We start from the raw sequence: 19,984 nt of genomic DNA, 5'->3' as shown, positions 1-19,984 counted from the left end.
CTGATACCTATATTTTTGAATGGATGCAATTGCTGAGATACAAGCAGAATTCATGCTGTCCTGATTTTTCCTCTCTGGTAAATACAAATACAGTGGAGAAATAACAGTAACTGCAGTGAGGGATAAGCATGTAACCTTAATTACTGGGTTCTGGGTATGTATTTTTTTGAACAGTGTCTGCTAGATTGCACTACAGGAAGACACCTAAGCTGCTTTCCATTTTCAGTGATGTGTCTCTTTGGACACCACTGCTTTTCATGGTTTTTTTTTGTCTTGACCTAAACACAGCTGTGTTCAGGCTTGTCCCTGTATTTTATACAGCTACTGGAGGTGGAGGCATGGCTGACAGAGAGGAGCTTCATTCTGGAGACCCCTGATTATGGGAAGAATGAAGAATCTACACAAGCTTTACTTCGTAAACTTGAAGCTACCAAGCTGGACATGGATGGTTTCAGGCCCCGGATTGAGAAAGTACAGGAGACAGGTGCCAGCTTAATAAACAAAGGCAGCCCAGAGAGGTAGGAAAGTGAAAACAGGCTTCTGCTGCAGGTCTAACAGAAATGTGCAGAGAAGGCAAATACAGAAGAGTTCAACCTTCAGTAGCTGCTTGAGGGCTTGTTCAGAAATACGACTTCAGGGGACATCAATCTTTCCTTCAACCACCATCACGCACACTGAGCCCCCCCAAAAGCTGAATGATTGTTTTAATGTTTAAATGACTGTTGTTTTTTAAGGACAGGCCAGTTAGTGCAGATCAGCTTCTTTATCCATTGTCTATTTCCAGGCATGTCATGTAGTTCTCATTTACCATAAACGTTTGTCACGGAGGCACCCTGAGGTTAGTTTAAGGGACAACAGGGTCCAAAACAACTTTTATTAAACCAGTGAGAAACAAGGTTTTAGCACTCCAAAAGTGACTTAAATACAGGTTTGGATATCAGTTGAGGAAAATTATTAAGGGGCAGCAACTAATACAACAGGCAGTCCACAGAGTGCATGCATATGGCTTCACCAAAACAATGCCGGAACCGTCTCTGAATCTGGGAGGAGTACGCACTTGCCTGAACACAGTGCGGGATTATTTTTAAAGAGATACACGTACTCATAGTGAGTACAGAAAGTTAGTACACTCGCGATCCTGCGAGGGTAAATTTATAATACACTCGCAATCCTGCCAGGGTTAATTTACTTACACGTGCTTATGTGGAAGCACGGGAGGAAAATACACTCGCGACTGTGCGAGGAAATAATTTATACATGTGCTCATATTGAGCACAGAAAGTATAAATATACTTGCAATTCTGAAAGAAGTTTTACTCACCGCTGGCGGCAAGGCAAGCGGAGTCTCCATCCTGGGTGGGGCTCTTGGCGGCAGCATATTGCTGGTGCTCCGAGAGACCTGCGACAATGGGCAGAGTCTCGACGAGAATCCCGTTTTTTATAGCCTGATCAGATCTGACTGTAGGCATTCCAGAAGCTTCTCTGCACCCCCATCCTGGCTGTGGGGTGCCCCTGAAACCTCCAAACATCCCCCACACTCGCCACGGGCGCCCAGCGGCTCCCTGGCACCTTGGCACTCCCTTCTCCTAGGCCCTGGCCAGGGTGCTCTGGGGCCAAACAAAAGAAACTGTTAGCCTCAAACAGCAGAGAGAGAGAGATGTGCCTACTCCTTCCATACTGAAGGAGGGAGGGGGAGAGAGAGGGGTTTGCATCCTGCCACAAGGTTCAAAAAACATTGTGCTTGGGAAAGGCAACAGGCATTCTTTATGGTTCACTGTTTTTCATTGCCAGTTACTTTTATATCTAGGGAGGAGGAAGTGAAAAAAAAAAAAATCTGTGTAAGATACTTTAATTTACTGAACTAGCTAGTTTTAACGGCTTTGCATAACTCACTCTGTGATGTTATCTGGTTTCTTCTGTATTTTGAAGGTGTTGAAAATTCAACCTGTCAAAAAAGACAATGATCAAAAAGAACAGTAAAACAAAGACATACCTTCTGATTCTTGTTCTTTGCAGTCCAGCCATACTTTCAAAACTCCGGGGGATCCTAGCAGACTATCAGTCTCTGCTACAGAAGGCTGAGACCCAGAGAAAACACCTGCAAGAACAGTTCCAGCTCTATCAGTTTGAAAGAGAATTCCAGCTGGTGGATGCATGGCTTTCCAGTAAACAATCTGTGGCAGAGTCTGATGACTACGGGCAGGACTTAGATGACGTTGAGGTAAAATAAAATAAAAGGTATTGTATGTATTGTGTGGCAAAGCAGGAACATATTTGCTCCCAAGTTTTGTGTAGCTGCTGATAGTAAAGCATGTTCCAGTGACAAAAACTAAGCAAAACAGTTCTCTCTGCAGCAAGAACTTGGACTGCTTTCTGTCTGCTCATACAGGGCTCTCTGAGGTAGCACCTTCCAACAGAAAAAGTAGGTGCATCAGAAAGTTATCTTTTTCTTGGGATAAGCTGTGGTCAGCACACTTTACTGCTGACCCTGATTATAAATTTGAAAGGATGTAAAATTTTGATATGACCAGGGCCATGGTCTTATAACAATTTCAGTGGAAAACAGTGGGATGCAGCATTCACACCTCTAGCTGCTGATTTCAAGGATAAATTTCTCCCCAAGGCACACAGTGCATAGATATACTTCATAGCGTCCCCTCCTCAACAACTGCTGCATATGTGGACAGCCTAACAGGTTATGTTTCTTAGCTTTTGATCTGGGCAGCATCCATTAGTTAGGATGTAGGTGATTTTTCTCTGTGATCAAGATAATAGATGCCACCTTCTGAATCCAGATCATCTGGATTTATTGAGTGATTTGCACTTGTAGACTGCAATACATAGCTTTTGTGTTATACAGTACAGAGAAAGTGATTCCTTCTGCCTCTCTCATAGTAGTAAGCAGAAATTCTTTTATCTGTGTCACCATTTATCCTGCAGGTGCTGGAGAAAAAGTTTAAAGATTTTGTAAATGAGGTGAAGCCTCTGGGACATTCCAAAGTTATCTCCTTAAATGAGTTAGCATCTAAACTAGAGAAGGAGTGCCACAGCAAGATGGACATTATCCAAAAGAGAACGAAGCAAATCAATGAGATGTGGGAGAAGCTCTGTCATGCCATCCAGATGAGGACAGAGGTAGGAAATAACATGAACAACTGAGGCATTGAATCCCCTGCAGTTTCCTGTGTCCTCCTTCCTTTCCCAAACCAGTGCATTGCTCATGTTGAAACACAAGGTTTATAAGAGCAATGAGTGTGTTCTGTTCTATTCCCTTTATAGCCACTGCTTACCCTACTGTTTCTGGCAAGATTTATACTTGAAAGGTATTTAACAGCCTATAGTAATTCTGTTCTCCTTAATTCACTGCTAGCTGTGGTTTCTTGAAAAACAAAACCAATCTAATGGTTTACAGCCACTAACAGGAGGCTGTCTCTGGCACTCATTGGACTCTATTGAACTGCTTCAGCTTATTAAACAAGATGAAAACTCTCCAGACTTTTTTACTGCGTTAGTTACTTGAAGTCAAAGAAGGTGTGTGGGAGAGAAGGTGATAGAGGACACAGAGTCAAAACCCCTACCTTTTGGCAGCAGTTAGCTGTTAAATCAGCTCACCCCCTCTCAGAAAACTTCAGTCACAGATGTGTTTGGAAAAGCAGAGAGGACACAAAGAACTCAACATTTTTGTTTGCTTTAAGGAGAACATAAAAAGTCAGATGTCCTCAACACTTTTTTTTCACTACTGTTGCATATGCATTTTGCTTACGAAGCAGCTAAAGCCCACTATTATCTGTTAGCCGCATTAAATGAATGATAATTGTTAGTATATAGTTTGAATTTAAAATAGTGTTAGAACGTTTTTAATCCTTTCATTTCAGAAAACCTAATTTTCACTTAGGTCCTGCTATTTTCACTGTTTGCAGGGTAGGCCTATATTACAAGCAAGATTTTTAGGGCACTTTCTGTGGCTGAGGAAGCTACCTTTAGAAGCTAATTCATGTTCTCCATCTCGATCGTTCATTTTACATATGGAGATAAATTGTTCTTTGGAGAAATCTGTTTCTTTCCATTGACAAAGAGAACTTGGGGAAATCGAGTTAGCTTGAATGCCTCACTTTCAGGTGACTTAATTATGAGGGAGTTTCACTCCTGCTTTTGTTCAGCCTGAACTGCATTAGGACATATTAGAGTTGCCCTTTTTTGTGCTGCAGATGTGATGTATAGTACTACCATTAAATTGTTTCTTTATTCCAGAATCTAATAGCAGCCCGGCATGTTCACCAGTATGATCATGATGTGGATGAAGTAAAGGGCTGGATGCAGGAGAAAGAGGCAGTAGTGGATATAGAAGATTATGGATATGATCTTCCAGGTGTACAGACACTTCTCAGCCAGCTTGAGGGAGTAGAGGTAAGGAGATCTGTCATGAAGTAGTGGCAGAAAAGCATCAATGGCAAAAAAAAAAAAAAAAAGAAAAAGGAGACTGATGCTTGCCTTGAAAGCTTTTCAAGTGCCTTGTTTGCAGACCAAAAAAAAAAAAAAAAGTCTTGTACCCTGAAATATTCTTTGTGCTTCACGCAAGTGGACCTTGTCCTCCTGTTTTTAATATTGTGATATTATATTAACAATGCTTTTCCATCTAAGGATGAGCTTCTCTTATAAAATATGTTCTTATCTATTATGATTATAAAGGTGTAATATGAATAACAAGAGACTTCAGCTCCACGCCTATCAAAATAATCAGTGTGTCACATCTAAAGAAGCTTCTTTGACATTTAATGATGAATGTTAAATGGCATTAGGAGGAATCAGGAAAAGTCTTGACAGAGTCAGATTTCCAGCCTCTGTGCAGCCAGTGGCTAGAAAACATATGCACCATCTTTAAAATCTGCTTTTGATAGATGCAAGTAGTGAGTTGGTTTTATAATCCGTTCTGTCTCTGTTCCAGAGAGATCTAGGAGCCATCATGAAAGAGCTGGAACGGATTCGGGGAGAGGCTTGGCACCTCAGCCGCACATACCCTCAAGTCAAGGAAAACATCATGGAAAGACTGACAGATGTGGATGAGTGCTGGGAAAACCTGGGCCAGAAGTTTACAGAGAGGAAAGCAAGACTGAGCCAGGCAGAACAAGTTCAGCTCTACTTCAATGACTGCAGGGAGCTCATGTATGTGTTGGCCCCTTGAATTTGGCAGTGGGCCTTATTTCTTGTCGTTCCCATATAGGATTATCTAAATGACACCAGTCAGTTATGTGACTCCTGTGCCAGGTGCTCCACATCTTGTTTGCAGATCTCTTTGGATAATAATCTGTGTCACCTTGTGAACAGCACTTCGCAGAATTTACCACAGATCAGAGGTGACCATGCCACTCCACTCCAGCACAATGTGCATGACAAACCCACATTTTTAGACTATTTCCTAGACAGTCTTGGAGAGCTTAGTCACTCTCGATAGATTTAGTACTCTCATAATTCCAACGGAAGGTAGTGTTAATTCTGTAGGAAGATGGGGGAGTCTCTGCTAGGCAGTTGAGCAATTTGTACACCTGAACAGACACCAGTGTCTGTTTTTCTCGGAGTCAAAGCAACTACGTTAAAGATAACCTTCTAGAATAGGTTAGAACTTCCTCAAGGGCTGAAAGTGTTTTGTACACTTGTATTAAATGCCATTGCCCATAGGCACACACTCTTCAATTCATTCTCATTATGGGTATTTTTTTTGCAAGAATTAAATTGCTGGGCAATTTCATGATTTTTTTTTTCCTTTTTTAATCTGAATTAGAACAAAATGCTGAATGTTTAAAGCATCTACAAAATATTATTTTTTTAAAAAGAGATGTTGAGCTACGTTTCTTTTTTTTTTTTTTAAATCAACATGCTGAAGTATCTAATGTAAAAATTGAAATAAATAATGGAAAGATGCTATACTGAAACTGGCAGGCCGATATTAAAATACGATATTTTTTTATTTTATTTTAATTTTCATCAAAATTGATACATTTTTGATAGAAATTGTGTTTTTAAACAGAATTTCTCACAAAAGAAATATGGACTTTTTAGTTCAGTGTCATTAATGAAAGAGTTAATCCATGACAGGAGTAGAAATACAAAGACAGTGAAGCAGTTACCACCGACTGTTGCAGATTTACTATGCTAAGGGGTAGATCCTGAGCTCAGGTAAATCAAGATGCATTGGTTTATGCCTGTTGAGGCTCATGGAGTAGAAAATATTCCTTAAAAGGTACCTATCAATACGCTTCTTTGCATGAGCGCACTGTATGCCTATGAAGTACTTTCATGCATGTTGATAAGATTAGATGGACTGCTGAAATTCTCTGTTTCCCTGCACCATGTATAAAACTACTGCGAACGTGTACAGCCTAGGTTTTTGCAGTTACAGTTCTTTCTGGGGATTTGAATGTAGAGTGCTTTAGTATGTATAGATGCTACAGCTCCCCTTCTAACAGGCTGGGTTATTGAAACAGCACTGGGAAATTGCATCAAGTTATGAAAGTCCATAGATGCATGAGTGAATCTTCATCACAGTATTTGTATATTCATATCTTTTGTGAGCAAATAAAAGTCTGTAAATGTGTCCACAACCACAGGATGTCTGCATTCCTGAGTTTTCAATAGACTCAGATTCCTTCTGGTTTTACCCTTTTTGACTCTATCCTGTAGGGCCTGGGCCAATGAGATGCACGCACTAGTGATATCTGAGGAACTGGCCAATGATGTCCTGGGAGCTGAACTGCTTATCAAGCGTCATGAGGAATACAAGCGTGAGATAGAGAAGCAGTGGCTAAAATATGAAGAAATGCAGCGGGCAGGAGGTGACCTGATGAAGAATGGGCATTTCATGTCTGTGGAGGTGTGTTGCTGAGTTGAATATTTTACAAACAAGAGTGAACAAAGAAGACAAATAGGCAGGAGCTACAGCTTTGTCTCAAAACAGAAGAACTAAACTGGACAGTCAGGTTCTCTACTATTAAAAGCTGCAGACTTCATGTGACATGTAGAAAAAGAAAACACATTTTTAAAGTTCTTGCTTCTCTAAAAATTAATTTTTGAAGCTGACCATAAAAGAATAGTCACTGGACTGACTATGGCTATGTGGGGGGTAGCAGGGTATTGCTATTCCATAGGAAAGTTGTGCCACATAAATGAGATTTTAACATTTAACTACACAAGACCTAGGATAAAATACATCACAGTACAATCAGCTATAGGATGGAGTGATGTCCCTGCGTGCACCAAAAGATGTGTAATTCTTCAGAAATATTACAGAGCCAAAGGGGCAAGAATGTTAAAGTTTCCATGATCCGGTTATCTACGTACCTTAAGACTTCAACGTTTGCAATGGCCCAAAGCTTGTCTTAATACTCTCAGTAGATCCAGAGATTACACCATCAAAAAAATCTTCAGAATTTATGCAAGATTATAGTACTTCCATTAGAGAAAGAATTAGAGAACTTCCCGCAGTTTAAGGCTCTTCACTGTTTCCTTGCCATAAATGGATGTATTTGTTCAATCTTCTGGTTCTCACCAGTTCTATCATACAAATTGCAGGGGTATAAAGTTTCATCATGGAAAAGCATATAGCAGAAGATTGGTCATACAGTATGTGGAATATGCATACAATTATAGTATATAGCTAAACAAAATACAGGCTAAATGAATTCAAGTAAGAAAAATGAGGACTCAGAGATCCTTTCTAAACTATGTTAACACCGCAAAGTTATCTAGAGGTCATCTTCAGGATCATGAGGGCAGATTACATGCTAGTTGGCTGTCACATGAATGTCTGATTGGATTTTTCACCTCTTGGCATTGCAATTTTCATTTTTCTAGATTGAAGAAAAATTGTTAGAACTGTCAGAGCTGATGAAGAAGGTAAAGGAGAGTTGGGATATGAGAAAAGAGTTATATGAAGAAAACTGGGAGATTCAGTTACTCCGCAGAGAGCTAGAACAAGCAGAAGCATGGCTGGTTGCCAAGGAGAGCTTTCTTTCAGACCCTAGCTATGGGGTGAGTAACAACAGTGCAACACTATTCCACTGTCTCTTAGCATACACAGAGTGCTTGGGCCCTGAAGTTAATGACAGTCTAAACAGCAATGCACCCTTGAGATTACAAAGGGCAGGAGCTCTGTCCTCTTGCAGAAGTGAGCCCAGGAGAGTTGCTGCATTTTACATGGTGATGAGCTCCAGGAGATGGTGGCTTCCAGGAGGTGGTAGAAAACTGGGGAGAATTCCAGATAATTTTTTCAGATAATAAGATAACTTGCAAAACGTTTGACCTTCTCTGTCATGTTGAGAGCCTATTTTGAAAGGAAAAGGGTTTTTTCCCCACCTTGTGTTGGGCAGTAGAGTGTTTTGCACAGAAGGCTTGGTAGCTAGCTTGCAAATTCCTATTTAAACACCAGCATACATAATTTTGAGATTTTTTTCTCATTGTTGACTGTCATCTGGTGGTTTATAAGATGGCAAAACAATGTCATAAACTCAGGTATCAGAAACTAAGCAGAGAGCAAGAAGAGGTTTAAGATGCATGTGTTGTAGGGCAGGAATAAACGCTGTGTCTAGTACAAGCTGGAGTCCAAGTACCTAATCTGTATGTAAACAGCTGTAGTTGGAAGCCATGGTACTACATGGCTTCACAGGAAAAAAAAAAAAAAAAAAAAGGTTGTTGTTTGAGCACTTTTTTTTTTCAATTACAGCAGACAGACTGGGAGCTACAGACCTTTTTTTAAGTGTAAATTAAGATGTTTCATGCACTACCAGGGGTTTAGACATTCAATTACAACAAATTCAGAATCATCATTTGGCTATACCAAATAGGTAAATCTGAAAATTTTAGGCATAATCTCTTCCATTGGATTTGACTTTGGACTTCTGTATCTGATAATTTTTCCATTCAGGATTCAGTGTCTGAAGTAGAAGAATTACTGAAGAAACATAATGATTTTGAGAAGATGCTTGCAGCTCAGGAGGAGAAATTTGCACATCTCAGCAGGAAAACTAAGGTGAGAAGTAGAAGGTTGACAGGCTGTATAGGAAACAGGATAATGTGGGTCCTTGAATGTTTGGGGCTCAGTAACTCCATGGAAAATGAACTCCTGTGCTGAGATAAACAGAGTAAATGAATGACAAAAGCTGAGATATTGCAGATAGAGCAGTTGAGAGTCCAACTAGCTTGCAGAAGCTCTAAGGGAGAAGTGAAAACTTTCTTCTGCCAGGAGCAGCAAAAAGGGTGTGTAATGCACTTAGCTGTGTGAGAAACAGGGTGATCCCTCACTACATGGATGGAGAGATTTTGATTCATTCAGGATTCCATCAGGGAGCTGTCGCCACCTGACAGTGCTGGAGCATTGGAAAGGACTGAAAATAAAGGGGGAAAACAAGGCAGAGAGAGGCCTTTTTCCTTCTGGCATCAGAGTTCCACAATGGATTGTATTAATTACCAAAAATATTCTGTCAGCCTCCCAGATCCTGTTTCAGTGGGTTTTTTTAAATTATTTTCCTGAAATAAGCAGCAAAACATAGCTTCTGTGTTAAAAATTAGGTTAGCTGAGTCTGCCTTTTGATCAGTGATTTGCAAATGGGCTAAATGAAGGGACAAAGGTTCACTGCTCTGAAATTTTCCATGAGAACGCCCCTGGATACCTACTGTTCTTACAGCAAACTTAAAGAAGCAGTACCACAGAAGAGAAGCATGATTTCTCCAGGGGTATTAAAGACTCAGCCTCTAGAGAACTTACCAAGGGCAGGATTCACTGTATTTGAGATTAACTGACATCAGTATTCGTGGTTTGGGCAACAAAATAATACTCAGCACATGGTAATTAAAATCAGTTTCAATTCTAAGAATACCAATGGAGGCACAGGCCTTAAAATTAAATGCCAGGAGAAAAGTGTATTTGAAAAATAATTCCTGTTTAAAAATAAATAAATAAATAAAATAAAAATCTTAGGTAAGTATCCATGAATGCAACGAAGGTAAATTAAAAAAAAAAAAATAAAAAAATAATACTTGTGTTCTACAGAGGGAGATGAATCTTCTTAAACAAGTGGACACAGAAGAGAGTGAGCAGAAGGATAACGGCAAAGTTGTACGGGTTCCTTCTCTGAAAAGAAAAACATCTGACAAAAGGAATACACCGCCAAAAGTGACAGAGATAAAGAGCACAACACCACTGCCATCTGTGCCCTTACCCAGCTTATCCTTGAGGTCTCCACTTGAAACTATTTTCTCCCCCATTGAAAAGTCTTCATCAAGATTTCAACAATTCATTGCTGGGGGAGACCCAGAAGTGATGAGCAGCAACAAAACAGAAACAAAAGCTGAGAGAAGGCTCAGTGAGATTATCACTCCATCTACACCAAGGACAGTGGGTCCACGCACTACATCCATGGAAAGTCGCAGTTCTTTAAGTTCTCCTTTATCTCCTACTCCCACAAGCCAGCAACGCAGCAGCAGTTTGTCAGAATCATATGCCACAGGCCTTTTATCACCTCAGGAAAAAAGTGCTAGAGGCTCTGCTTTCTCCAACCTGCAGACAAAACTGATGGCAACTCCACCTGAGCCTCCTCAAAAGTCACTAAGTAAATCACCAAACTTACTGCTGTCTAACTCATCTCAGGACAAATTAGAGAGTACGTCTTCGGTAAGTCCCAGAGATTCCTGACTCTCTCCTTGTGAAACTGCTATCCTGTGCTAGTTGAAATAGGGAAATAAAGTTCTGTATGAAATCCACAAACAGCAGTATACAGTGGGCATTTCAGTGGATACACTCATGGATCAAAACAGCAAGGAGCATTTTATGTGCAGTTGATACACTTTCCAAAAAGATTGTTGACTTAAGCAGCTGGATATAGTTTAAAAGCATTTTTAATTTGCTCACTTTTATAGCTTAGGTCTTGACAACTGTATTGCTTTCTGTTTTTCTTTCCCAAACTAGAGGTTATTCATGGTGCTGGATACTCAGCAGGGCACTTAACAAGGGCCAGGAGATGCTGTCTCACAAAGAGGCAAGACTGATGATTTATCCCTACCCTCTATATGAGGTGGTGATGCTTAGTGTCCACTGAGTGTAGAAGTCAGAGAGGGGCAGGACTTGGTGGCACCCTAGCCAAAGAGCTGACCTGGTACAACACTAGAACCAGCAACTCCTGTTTGCTCACCCTGGCAGGAGATGCACTGTTAACTCATGGACAGGTAAAAATTGTTCCCTTCCCATCTTGTGCTCCCTCAACCTGCTTGTCATGCTTCTTTTGATGTAGCTCAGGATGTGGTTAGCTTTCTGGATTGCAGGTGCACATTGTCAGGTCATGTTGAGCTTCTCATCAACCAACACCCTGAAGTCCTCCTCCTCAGGGATGGTCTCAATCCATTCTCCACCCAGCCTGTGTTCGGGCTTGGGATTGTCCTGACCCTTGTGCAGGGCAAAATTGCTGAGGATGCGCTCAGTCCCACTGTCCTTGTCACCTACGAAGACATTAAACAGTGCCAGTCCCAATACCGAGCCCTGAGGAACACCACTCGTCAGTGGTCTCCACCTGGACATCAAGCCATTGACCACAACTCTTTGAGTGTGACCATCCAGCCAACAATTCCTTATCCACGGAGTGGTCTGTGCATCAAACCATGTATCTCCAATTTAGAAACCTGGATGTCATGCAGGATAGTGTCAAATGCTTTGCATAAGTCCAAGTAGATGGTATCAATTGCTCTTCCCTTATCCACCAACACTGTAACACCATCATAGAAGGCCATCAGATTCGTCAGGCATGATTTTCCCATAGAGAAGCCATGATGGCTGTCACAAATAAATTCCTTATTTTCCATATGCCTTAGCATAGTTTCTAAGAGGATCTGCTCCATAAGCTTGCTGGGCACAGAGGAGAGGCTGACTGGACTGTAGTCCCCTGGTTCTTTTTTTTCCTTTTTAGAAGTGCCCTTTTTTCCCTTTTGGAAACTGGGATATATGTTACCCCTTTTCCACTCAGTGGGAACTTCACCAAGCTGCCATAGCTTCTCAAATATGATGGATAGTGGCTTAGCAACTTCATCTGACAGTTTCCTCAGGACCCACAGATGCATCTCATCAGGTCCCATGAGCTTGTGTCCCTTCAGGTTCCTTAGATGGTCTCAAACCTGCTGTTCTTCTATAGAAGCTTTTCTTGTTGCCCTTGATGTCCCTGATTTAAGTCTATCAGGGCTCTAGCTTTCCTAACCTGATCCCTGGCTCCTCAGACAATTTCTCTGTATTCCTCCCAGGCTACCCATCCTTGCATCCACCCTCTGTAGGCTTCCTTTTTGTGTTTGAATTTTAATTCTCTTCATTTAAGTAGTATGTCAGAGATGCGACTGCAGCCTCAAGAAGATTTTTAGGTGTGCTGTGAATGTAAAGGCTAGAGACAGTAGAGACCAGTTTCTTTGTGTGGAATGTATCTAGAAGGAGCTTCAGAAATTATAACATATGTTTAAGGGCCATTTTAAAATTTAAAAGCAATGTTCTTGTTTATCTCAGGCTTCTGCAAGTCTCCAGCACATGGAGGGATTCCTAGAAAAGAGAGACCAGCTCCTTCCAGGAAGACAACAGGTAGAAAAAAATGCTATCTCTCTGGGTTGATTCATCTTTCCTTTAGTTATAGTCCAGATCTGGTCTGACTTCTTCAGGATTAACTCTTGCTGAAGAGGATCTCAGGACTGTGGGTTTAATTCAGTTACCATTAAAATGCATGAAGATGTGTCTGCTGGTTTGGGCAGTATCTGATCAAGTCCTTAAGAGAAACAGACAATGGAATTTTTGCCTGTCATGGGAATCATGCAGAACAGGGTATGTCTATGTTTAGTGGATTTATGAACCAGAGCTAGGCTGTATGAACATATTAATTATGTTCCCCTAATTATAAATACAGGTTTCAATATATCAACTGAATTGTGAAAACAAAATCTTAAAAAAAAAAAAATACAAGTTTGTATCAGCATGTGGTGTTTTGTGGGCAGAGGAAGTCCTCACTCCCATGCTCCCAATTCTTATAATTTCTAACTGTTCTAGAAGAGAATTAAAGTGTCTCTTTATCTTTGAAAAAGTGGTTTGTTTAATCCAGGACTGAATGAAACTGAAATCTAAATTCTCATCCTGGGAAAGAATATCATTTCAGGTCAGTAGGCTAATGATCATAACAGGGCAGGAAATTTTATAATATTCACCACCAATCTGTAGACATCTGAGTGTTTACTGAGGTATTGCATGCAAACAAGCTATCGTGGATTCTTTGTCCCATAGAATAATTCCTCTGAAACTTTTAACTTGAAAGATGTCTAAAAAAAAATTTGTATCTGGTATGGACTCCATCTTCTGAGAGAGAAATTTTGTTTTTCCTCTCTTCTGGCTACACTAAATTTAGTCTCCTGGGATATTAAAGTTTCATCTTACCAAACAAGAAAAACTGTGACTTACCTTCCTCAGGTCTTTTTCCTTCCTTTCCTCTGAATGATCAAATTATCAACTTGATTCACTGGCATAACAAAATAAGAAGAAACACAAGTACTAGGATACTTCATCCAGAAGGGTCTCATGGCACTAGGCTAACCTTTCTCTGGTACATAGCTGGGCTAGGAAATAGCAGCTGCTTTTGCACAATGTTCAGTAGCATTCCAGTGGGATTTGTTTAGGAAATGGAGAAGAATTCAGCAGCCACATTAGACTGAATCACACACTTAACAAAAGTAGACTGTGACCAGCAAGCAAGGGCCAGCATTCCAGCTGGGAAAAAAAATGGAGCTTTTAGTGGCCAAAAATAGATGTAACTTTGATTACCCACCTTCTCTCCAAAATGTTGCTGACCACAACACAGTGTGGCGCTTGCTTGCACAATGTTACATCATTTGTTCAGTCACGACTCACAGTGAGACCCTTCCTGAATCACCCACATCAACAACGAGAGCAGGTTCTGTTTTTTCCAAGAGATACTCGTGACTAAGAGAGCTTCTGTGATCATAATCTGGACAGCTCCTGGCTTCCTGTGGAAGTTGCACATGAAAGATTTCACTGCTTCAATAAAATATATAGCTAATAATGGGATTTTATTGCCATTTCTATTCATGTAGCCAGCCTCAAGGTCTTGGAAATCCTTCTACGTAAAACTTGATGGATTAAAGCTTGATTTCTATAATGACGAAAAAGAAGCATCTAAGGTAATTTGCTTTTTGAATGTTTACATTAATCTCTGTGTTTGCCTACCTAAAAATGCATTTAAAAATAGAGTTAAATTTGCTTTGCTTTGGGGCTGGGTTAATCATTTATCTTTCAAATGTCAGTGAAAATTCAATAATTGTAGCTGATATAGCTGATACCAGCTATAAGACAGAATAATAAGCTTTCAGAAATTTTCTAACATATTCCTTAAAAGAAGTATCTTACTGAAGAATTGCTTTCAAGACACAATGCAAGAGTCCATTGTTCCTCTGTGGTTCTTCCTATTCAGTGATCTTCATTATAAAGCAGAAAAAGACAGTATGGGTGTGTAGTCTGCAGCTTGGTATGGAATTGAATACTAGCAGAAAAGACATTTTGTTATAATTTCGTCTTTCTTCAGAACATATTCACGCTACTGTCCCTCAGCGTTCCTGGTGCCAAATGTGAGAGGCTGGTAAATTACAGCAGGAAAGAGAACGCCTTCATGTTGCGGTAAGTCTTATGGAGAAGTGCACTAATAAAAACCTCCACAGCTACCTGTATGGTTATATTTGCCTACAGTCACCTAAAACTGTATGTTGTTAGGAGGCGTAACTGTATGTTGTTAGGCATAACTGAAATGTCTGACAGTGCTTGCCCTACTCATAAGGAGACCAGGTATAAGGCAAGGCTAACTAGAATTCACCTACTCCTATCCTTATTTTCAGGCTGAGAGATGGGGCAGAGTATTTCTTCGCAGCACCTTCTCAGGCACTGATGGAGGACTGGCTGCAGGCACTACAGAACAACACAGGTACATTCTCACTTCCTTCAAGAATGAACTGTGTTTTTAGCAGGTGCTGGTGAGAGAAAGAAAAGAGACTGAAAGGTCTCTTTAGTCTGGGGCATTTTGAGCAGTCCTTTTGGCCTCTGTCAAACAGCAGTTCACAAGTCACCTGCCACCTTGCGATGTAATGACCTGGCAGGAGAATGCCCAGAGTGATTTTCAAAGCAGCCTTACAGTTGTACTGCAGCCAGCATCAGGTTATTCCCAGGGAGGGGCCTTGCCCCAGGGCTGTATTAATCCTTTTATTAAGGAGTTGCTTTAGATCTTGAGCAACAGCTTTTGTTCTGAATCTAGATCTCTTTCTGGACACCTCACCAGACAGTGGCTTACTAGAAAGGAAGCCAGAGCACAATTATAACAATGATGTTCAAAGAAAATTGTTACTGACCCAGAAAAGGCAAACTCTGCCTCTAACACTACTTCAGAAGGCTTTTATTTGTCTTCATTGACTCTGCAGGACACAGTAACAGACCACATTCCACAGTGATGCTGCAGCCTATCACTCCAAACACAGAGACCTTCCAGGCAAAACGGTGGGACTTTCCAGACAGAGACTCTGCTGAAAGACTCATCAGCAAGGGCTCACTCCTGAGGTAGGCACTCTGTGCCACAAGGCTGAACTGATGTCGCTGCTGTTTCTGCTTAGGTAGCACTCACCTACAAAGGGAGATTGCTCAGAGGTCAAAAATTTGTGCTCCTCTGTCATTAATCCAGTAAAATACACTTACGTTGTTTATGATGTGCCACAGCCAGTTTGTAAAAATGGGACTCACTATAGTCACCCATATCCTGTCTGTGGTTGATGACTTAAAATTGGGACACCCAGAGAAATTCTTGTATCACCTGTTGTTGGCACCAAAGTTACTGAAAAAAGTATCTGATCTAAAGACTGGTTTATCTACATGCTCAATGGAGAGAGACTTGTTCCAACAGATGAGGGAATCAGGAGTCTACAATAGGTGCCTTGGATTTTCCTCTGCACAGTCTCTCCAGCAGGGTCTGAAATGAACTCAGTCTTCTAATTCAAGGGAGCCAAGCCAATTGTCCAAAGTTGCACTAGTCAAATAGTTCAAAGAACTCCAACTTTCCTCAAAGGCTGTTTTGAGAATCCAAACACAGGCATATGAAACACAGCCACAGCCAAATTAGGAAATTTGTCCTGTAGTGTAAATCAATTTCTGTTGCATTTGGAGTCTCAAAAATTTTACAGATTATAATGTGAATTCCTAATCCCTCTGCCTGGTGGATTTTTGATGCTGAGCTAGATGTCTAACAAGTTCTTACATATGCACAGTGACTTTAACTCCTCTAGACTGTACCTGATTTTCTGGTGATGTATGTCACTGACAGGAGAACACCTTCCTTCAAAATCAAACCGGAGAGAGAGTCTGCAGAATTTTCCAGGGATTTTAAGGAAGATGGAACTGCAGCAGCACGAGCCTCCATCCCCACCCTCAGCCTAGAACAAAGTGGTAATAAAACAAAACTGCTGCCATCTCTACTAGAAGCAGGAAGAGAAAAATAACATTTGCCTGAATGAATATCAGACCCTTCACCATTGTATCTTAACCCAGCCCTCTGGAAATGTATTGATATGTTTTAAGTTAATCACCACCCTTGGAACTTATTTTAATTATGTATTAAATCTAGTAAAGCCATTAAAAATAATTAAACAAGACTGCATCTGTTATACTTTTGTGTATACAATGACTCTGTCATTCATCATGTCACCTAAGTGGTATCTACTCCAAGGTAACTAATGGAAGAGCTGAGGGACCTGTAAACCAGAGAACTCAAATGAAGTGTTTCTGCAAGACAGAAATGGGGAGCACCAAGCAGAGTGAGTGAAGAACAGTCACCTGCAAGTAGCTTTGCTGATATCAAAGGGTAAGATTTAAGAGGGCTGAGCAGTCTGTACACCGCAGAAGCAGAAGTCTCAAAAGAAACATTTGTTATGTAACTCCTGCACTGTTTTGTAGTCTTCACAGTCTTTCATTTTTACAACACATTAACCAGCAGTTCCTCAGCTCTTTGCCAATTCTTTCTGGATGAGGTTACCAGGAAAAAAAGCCATGCAGAGTTATGGATTTTTAATGATATCTGAAACTAAAATAATGCATGAACAATCAGTTTTTCAGTGTGAAAGGGGAGAAAAAGCTGGATAGCAAGCAAGAAGTCTAGTCCCCAGACCATTGCTCTCAGAAAGACCAAAAACTAGTTTGATTATTAACCAGCCTATTGGGAAGCTGGTTTGAGTAGGAATTACGTAAGATAGTCTTTTGGGAAAACTGGGATAAAGTAATTAAACATGTCCAATAGTACATTATCTGCATGAAATCTCATCTTGTTATCATTAAACTATTAGCCGTTTTCACTCTTCTTAAATTCCTATAGCTGAACAGGGTGTAAAGTGCACACAAATTACCTCATCTTTTTCTCAAAGGTGCATGCAGCAAAGCCCCAGAATGATGCAGCAGTAGCAGTGCCCTACAGACAGGTAACTCCATCAGTAGAAGTCTGTGCTTTATAGCAAGTAGTATATAACACAATGCTTTGAAAAGTTACTTCTCCTTGGGCTAAACACAGAAGTGTTGGTGGGATGGGACCTCTGGACGTCTGTAATTCAGTGTCTTACTCAAAGCCAAAGAATCATCAACACCAGATCAGGTATGGTTTTGTCTAGACAAGCCTTAAAAAGCCCTGGGGATGGCAATTCCACAGTCTCTCTCGGTGACTGTTTAGTGCAACTCTACTCTGGGTGAATTTTTATCCTAAAGTTTTGTATGAATCTTCCAAGACAGGACTTGTACCTGTTGTCCCCTGCTAGGTCATATACGGTTGTCAAAAAGAGCATGGACTCATCAGCTTCGTAGCTGGGCTTCAGCAGTTGAAGGTTGTCCTGGTTTTGTTAAAAAACAAGTTTCTCTTTTAGTGAATTTTTGCCTGTCAGCTAAAGCCTTCATATTAGCTGCATTTTCCTGGAGAACCCGACACATGTTTTGGTTAAACCTAGCAATGGAATGCAAACTTATTGATAAGCACGGATGGACATCTCGCGAGAGGGGCAACGAGAAACTGGTGATCGAGAGACTGACCAACGGTGTATAACATTCCATTCACGGGAATACTTCATATAAAAGTGGGAGATCACGAGGATCTCGTCCCTTTTGCCTTTTCCCTTTTTTTTCCTCATGGCTGACATTAGGAGAGGACCTTGCTGGTCGTCCCTGTGAACTGAGGCCTAGTGAGAGACTGAATCCAGCTCCGGTTGGATACAGAGTCTAATCCAGGACTTCGGGTGCCGGCTCTGCAGTTGCTGAGACTTACAAGATTGGTTTTGTATATTTTGTATTATTTTCTCTATTCTTATTAGTAGCATTAGTAAAACATCTTTAACTTTTCCAACTCTCTTCTCTCTGTCCTTCTTTCCCTCCCGATCGCCTGTCCTGAGTGGGAAGGGGGGAGAGGGAGGGGCAAAAGGGGGAAGTGGGGGAGAGAGGAGGTTAACAATACATCTGCCAGGGTTTGATTGTCACCCCGCAATCCTAACCCTCGACAGATAATTGGCGCCCAACGTGGGGCAAAGAGAAAGGGGTAAATTTTGGAGATTTTTGGCTTTTCTACTGCTCTGACGTACCTTTCAATTTTCTTGGCACGGTGCCAACTCATAGAGTTGTGATACTCGCGCGTCTGTTTGATTCGGATATTATTTAGTCGTGATGATGATCCTGTGTGGTTTGGCACTGGTTTATTTCATTATACTGCAGCCGCTAATGTATTTTTACTCGTTTTTGCTTTACCTTGAAAAACCTCCAGGAGAGATTAAAGAGCAGAATGGCTCTATATTTGCTAATTGGTCAAGCGAATCTTTAGAAAGACTGACTAACAATACTTTTGTGTTTTCGCTAGGACAGTTTGCAAATGTTTTAGAGAACTTTGAATACCCTTGGAGCTTTGATAGAACTGTGATGGTGTTATCTGGTTTGCTGAATGTGTGTCAGTTTGTGTTACTGTTAAGAGAAATGAGGTTCAATAGGAGGTTTGCGTCTCTTCTTAGTCCTGAGATTTGCAGTGCGTCTTCAGAAGCTTTAGCAAAAAGCACTCCTAGCCGCTCGAGAAAAGGCAAAACAGCCAAAGCTGCTGCTGCAGCCACTGCCCCCCCAGCCGCGGCTTCACAGGCTGAAGCTACAGCTCCTCCGCAGAGCTCCTCTGCCAAGGTCGCTGCAGATAACGTTACTTCTCCAGCCTCAAAGGCTAACAAGGCAGCCCCCCCGCCTTCACACACTGGGCACTGTTGCTGCTGTAACCACAGCAATCACTGTGACAGTCATTCAGACTCTGAAAATGAATCAAATGATGGTGAACCCCTATCAGCATCAGTTGCTGGTTGTAAGAAAGTCACTAGAAAGACTACCCGTGCAGCAGGTGATGGCACAGGGCCAACATCAACCCAAGAGGCATCATCATCAGGACAGGGTGGAGATGAAGTGACCACCACTCGGTCCTTTTCTCCAGGTGAGCTGAGAGACCTGCGAAAAGACTTTAGTCGTCGTGAAGGCGAGAATATTTTAACCTGGCTGCTGCGATGCTGGGACAATGGGGCAGAAACAATTGAATTAGAAGGTGGTGAAGCCAGGCAGCTGGGATCTCTGTCAAAAGATTCCACCATTGATAGGGCAATTTCAAGAGAGTCTAATGCCGCTACTCTCTGGACCCGACTCCTGGCAGCTATGAAAGTCAGATTTCCCTACAAGGAAGATTGTATATCCACGTTAGGGAAATGGAATACTATGGAGAGAGGTATCCAGTTCCTGAGAGAATTAGCTGTGCGAGAGATCATCTATCTAGGACCAAACAGCCAAGAGGGGACAGACCCAGATAGAATCAATTGTACAAAATCTATGTGGCGCAGATTTGTACAAAGTGCACCACCTGCATATGCTAAGTCATTGGCA

The 19,984-nt window shown here is 41.2% G+C and overlaps 1 protein-coding gene across 2 annotated transcripts in view; it reads left to right on the top strand.

Moving 5' to 3' along the window:
* SPTBN5 (spectrin beta, non-erythrocytic 5) overlaps positions 1 to 16,702 on the top strand; it is a 103,935-nt gene extending 87,233 nt beyond the window's left edge. For both annotated transcript variants that reach the window (XM_071809212.1, XM_071809211.1), the window contains exons 56-70: positions 322 to 518; positions 2,017 to 2,221; positions 2,941 to 3,135; positions 4,252 to 4,407; positions 4,946 to 5,163; positions 6,679 to 6,868; positions 7,849 to 8,025; positions 8,918 to 9,022; positions 10,043 to 10,663; positions 12,530 to 12,601; positions 14,116 to 14,202; positions 14,604 to 14,695; positions 14,911 to 14,996; positions 15,487 to 15,622; positions 16,380 to 16,702. In XM_071809212.1, coding sequence (XP_071665313.1) covers positions 322 to 518; positions 2,017 to 2,221; positions 2,941 to 3,135; positions 4,252 to 4,407; positions 4,946 to 5,163; positions 6,679 to 6,868; positions 7,849 to 8,025; positions 8,918 to 9,022; positions 10,043 to 10,663; positions 12,530 to 12,601; positions 14,116 to 14,202; positions 14,604 to 14,695; positions 14,911 to 14,996; positions 15,487 to 15,622; positions 16,380 to 16,554 — 2,712 coding nt within the window. In that variant the 3' untranslated portion in view covers positions 16,555 to 16,702. The remainder of the gene's footprint in view (positions 1 to 321; positions 519 to 2,016; positions 2,222 to 2,940; positions 3,136 to 4,251; positions 4,408 to 4,945; positions 5,164 to 6,678; positions 6,869 to 7,848; positions 8,026 to 8,917; positions 9,023 to 10,042; positions 10,664 to 12,529; positions 12,602 to 14,115; positions 14,203 to 14,603; positions 14,696 to 14,910; positions 14,997 to 15,486; positions 15,623 to 16,379) is intronic.
* The last annotated feature ends 3,282 nt before the right edge of the window (positions 16,703 to 19,984 follow it).

This window comes from Patagioenas fasciata, chromosome 5 (assembly GCF_037038585.1).
Source record: "Patagioenas fasciata isolate bPatFas1 chromosome 5, bPatFas1.hap1, whole genome shotgun sequence".
Classification (NCBI taxonomy): domain Eukaryota; kingdom Metazoa; phylum Chordata; class Aves; order Columbiformes; family Columbidae; genus Patagioenas; species Patagioenas fasciata.
This window is presented reverse-complemented; position numbering and strand designations above follow the sequence as displayed.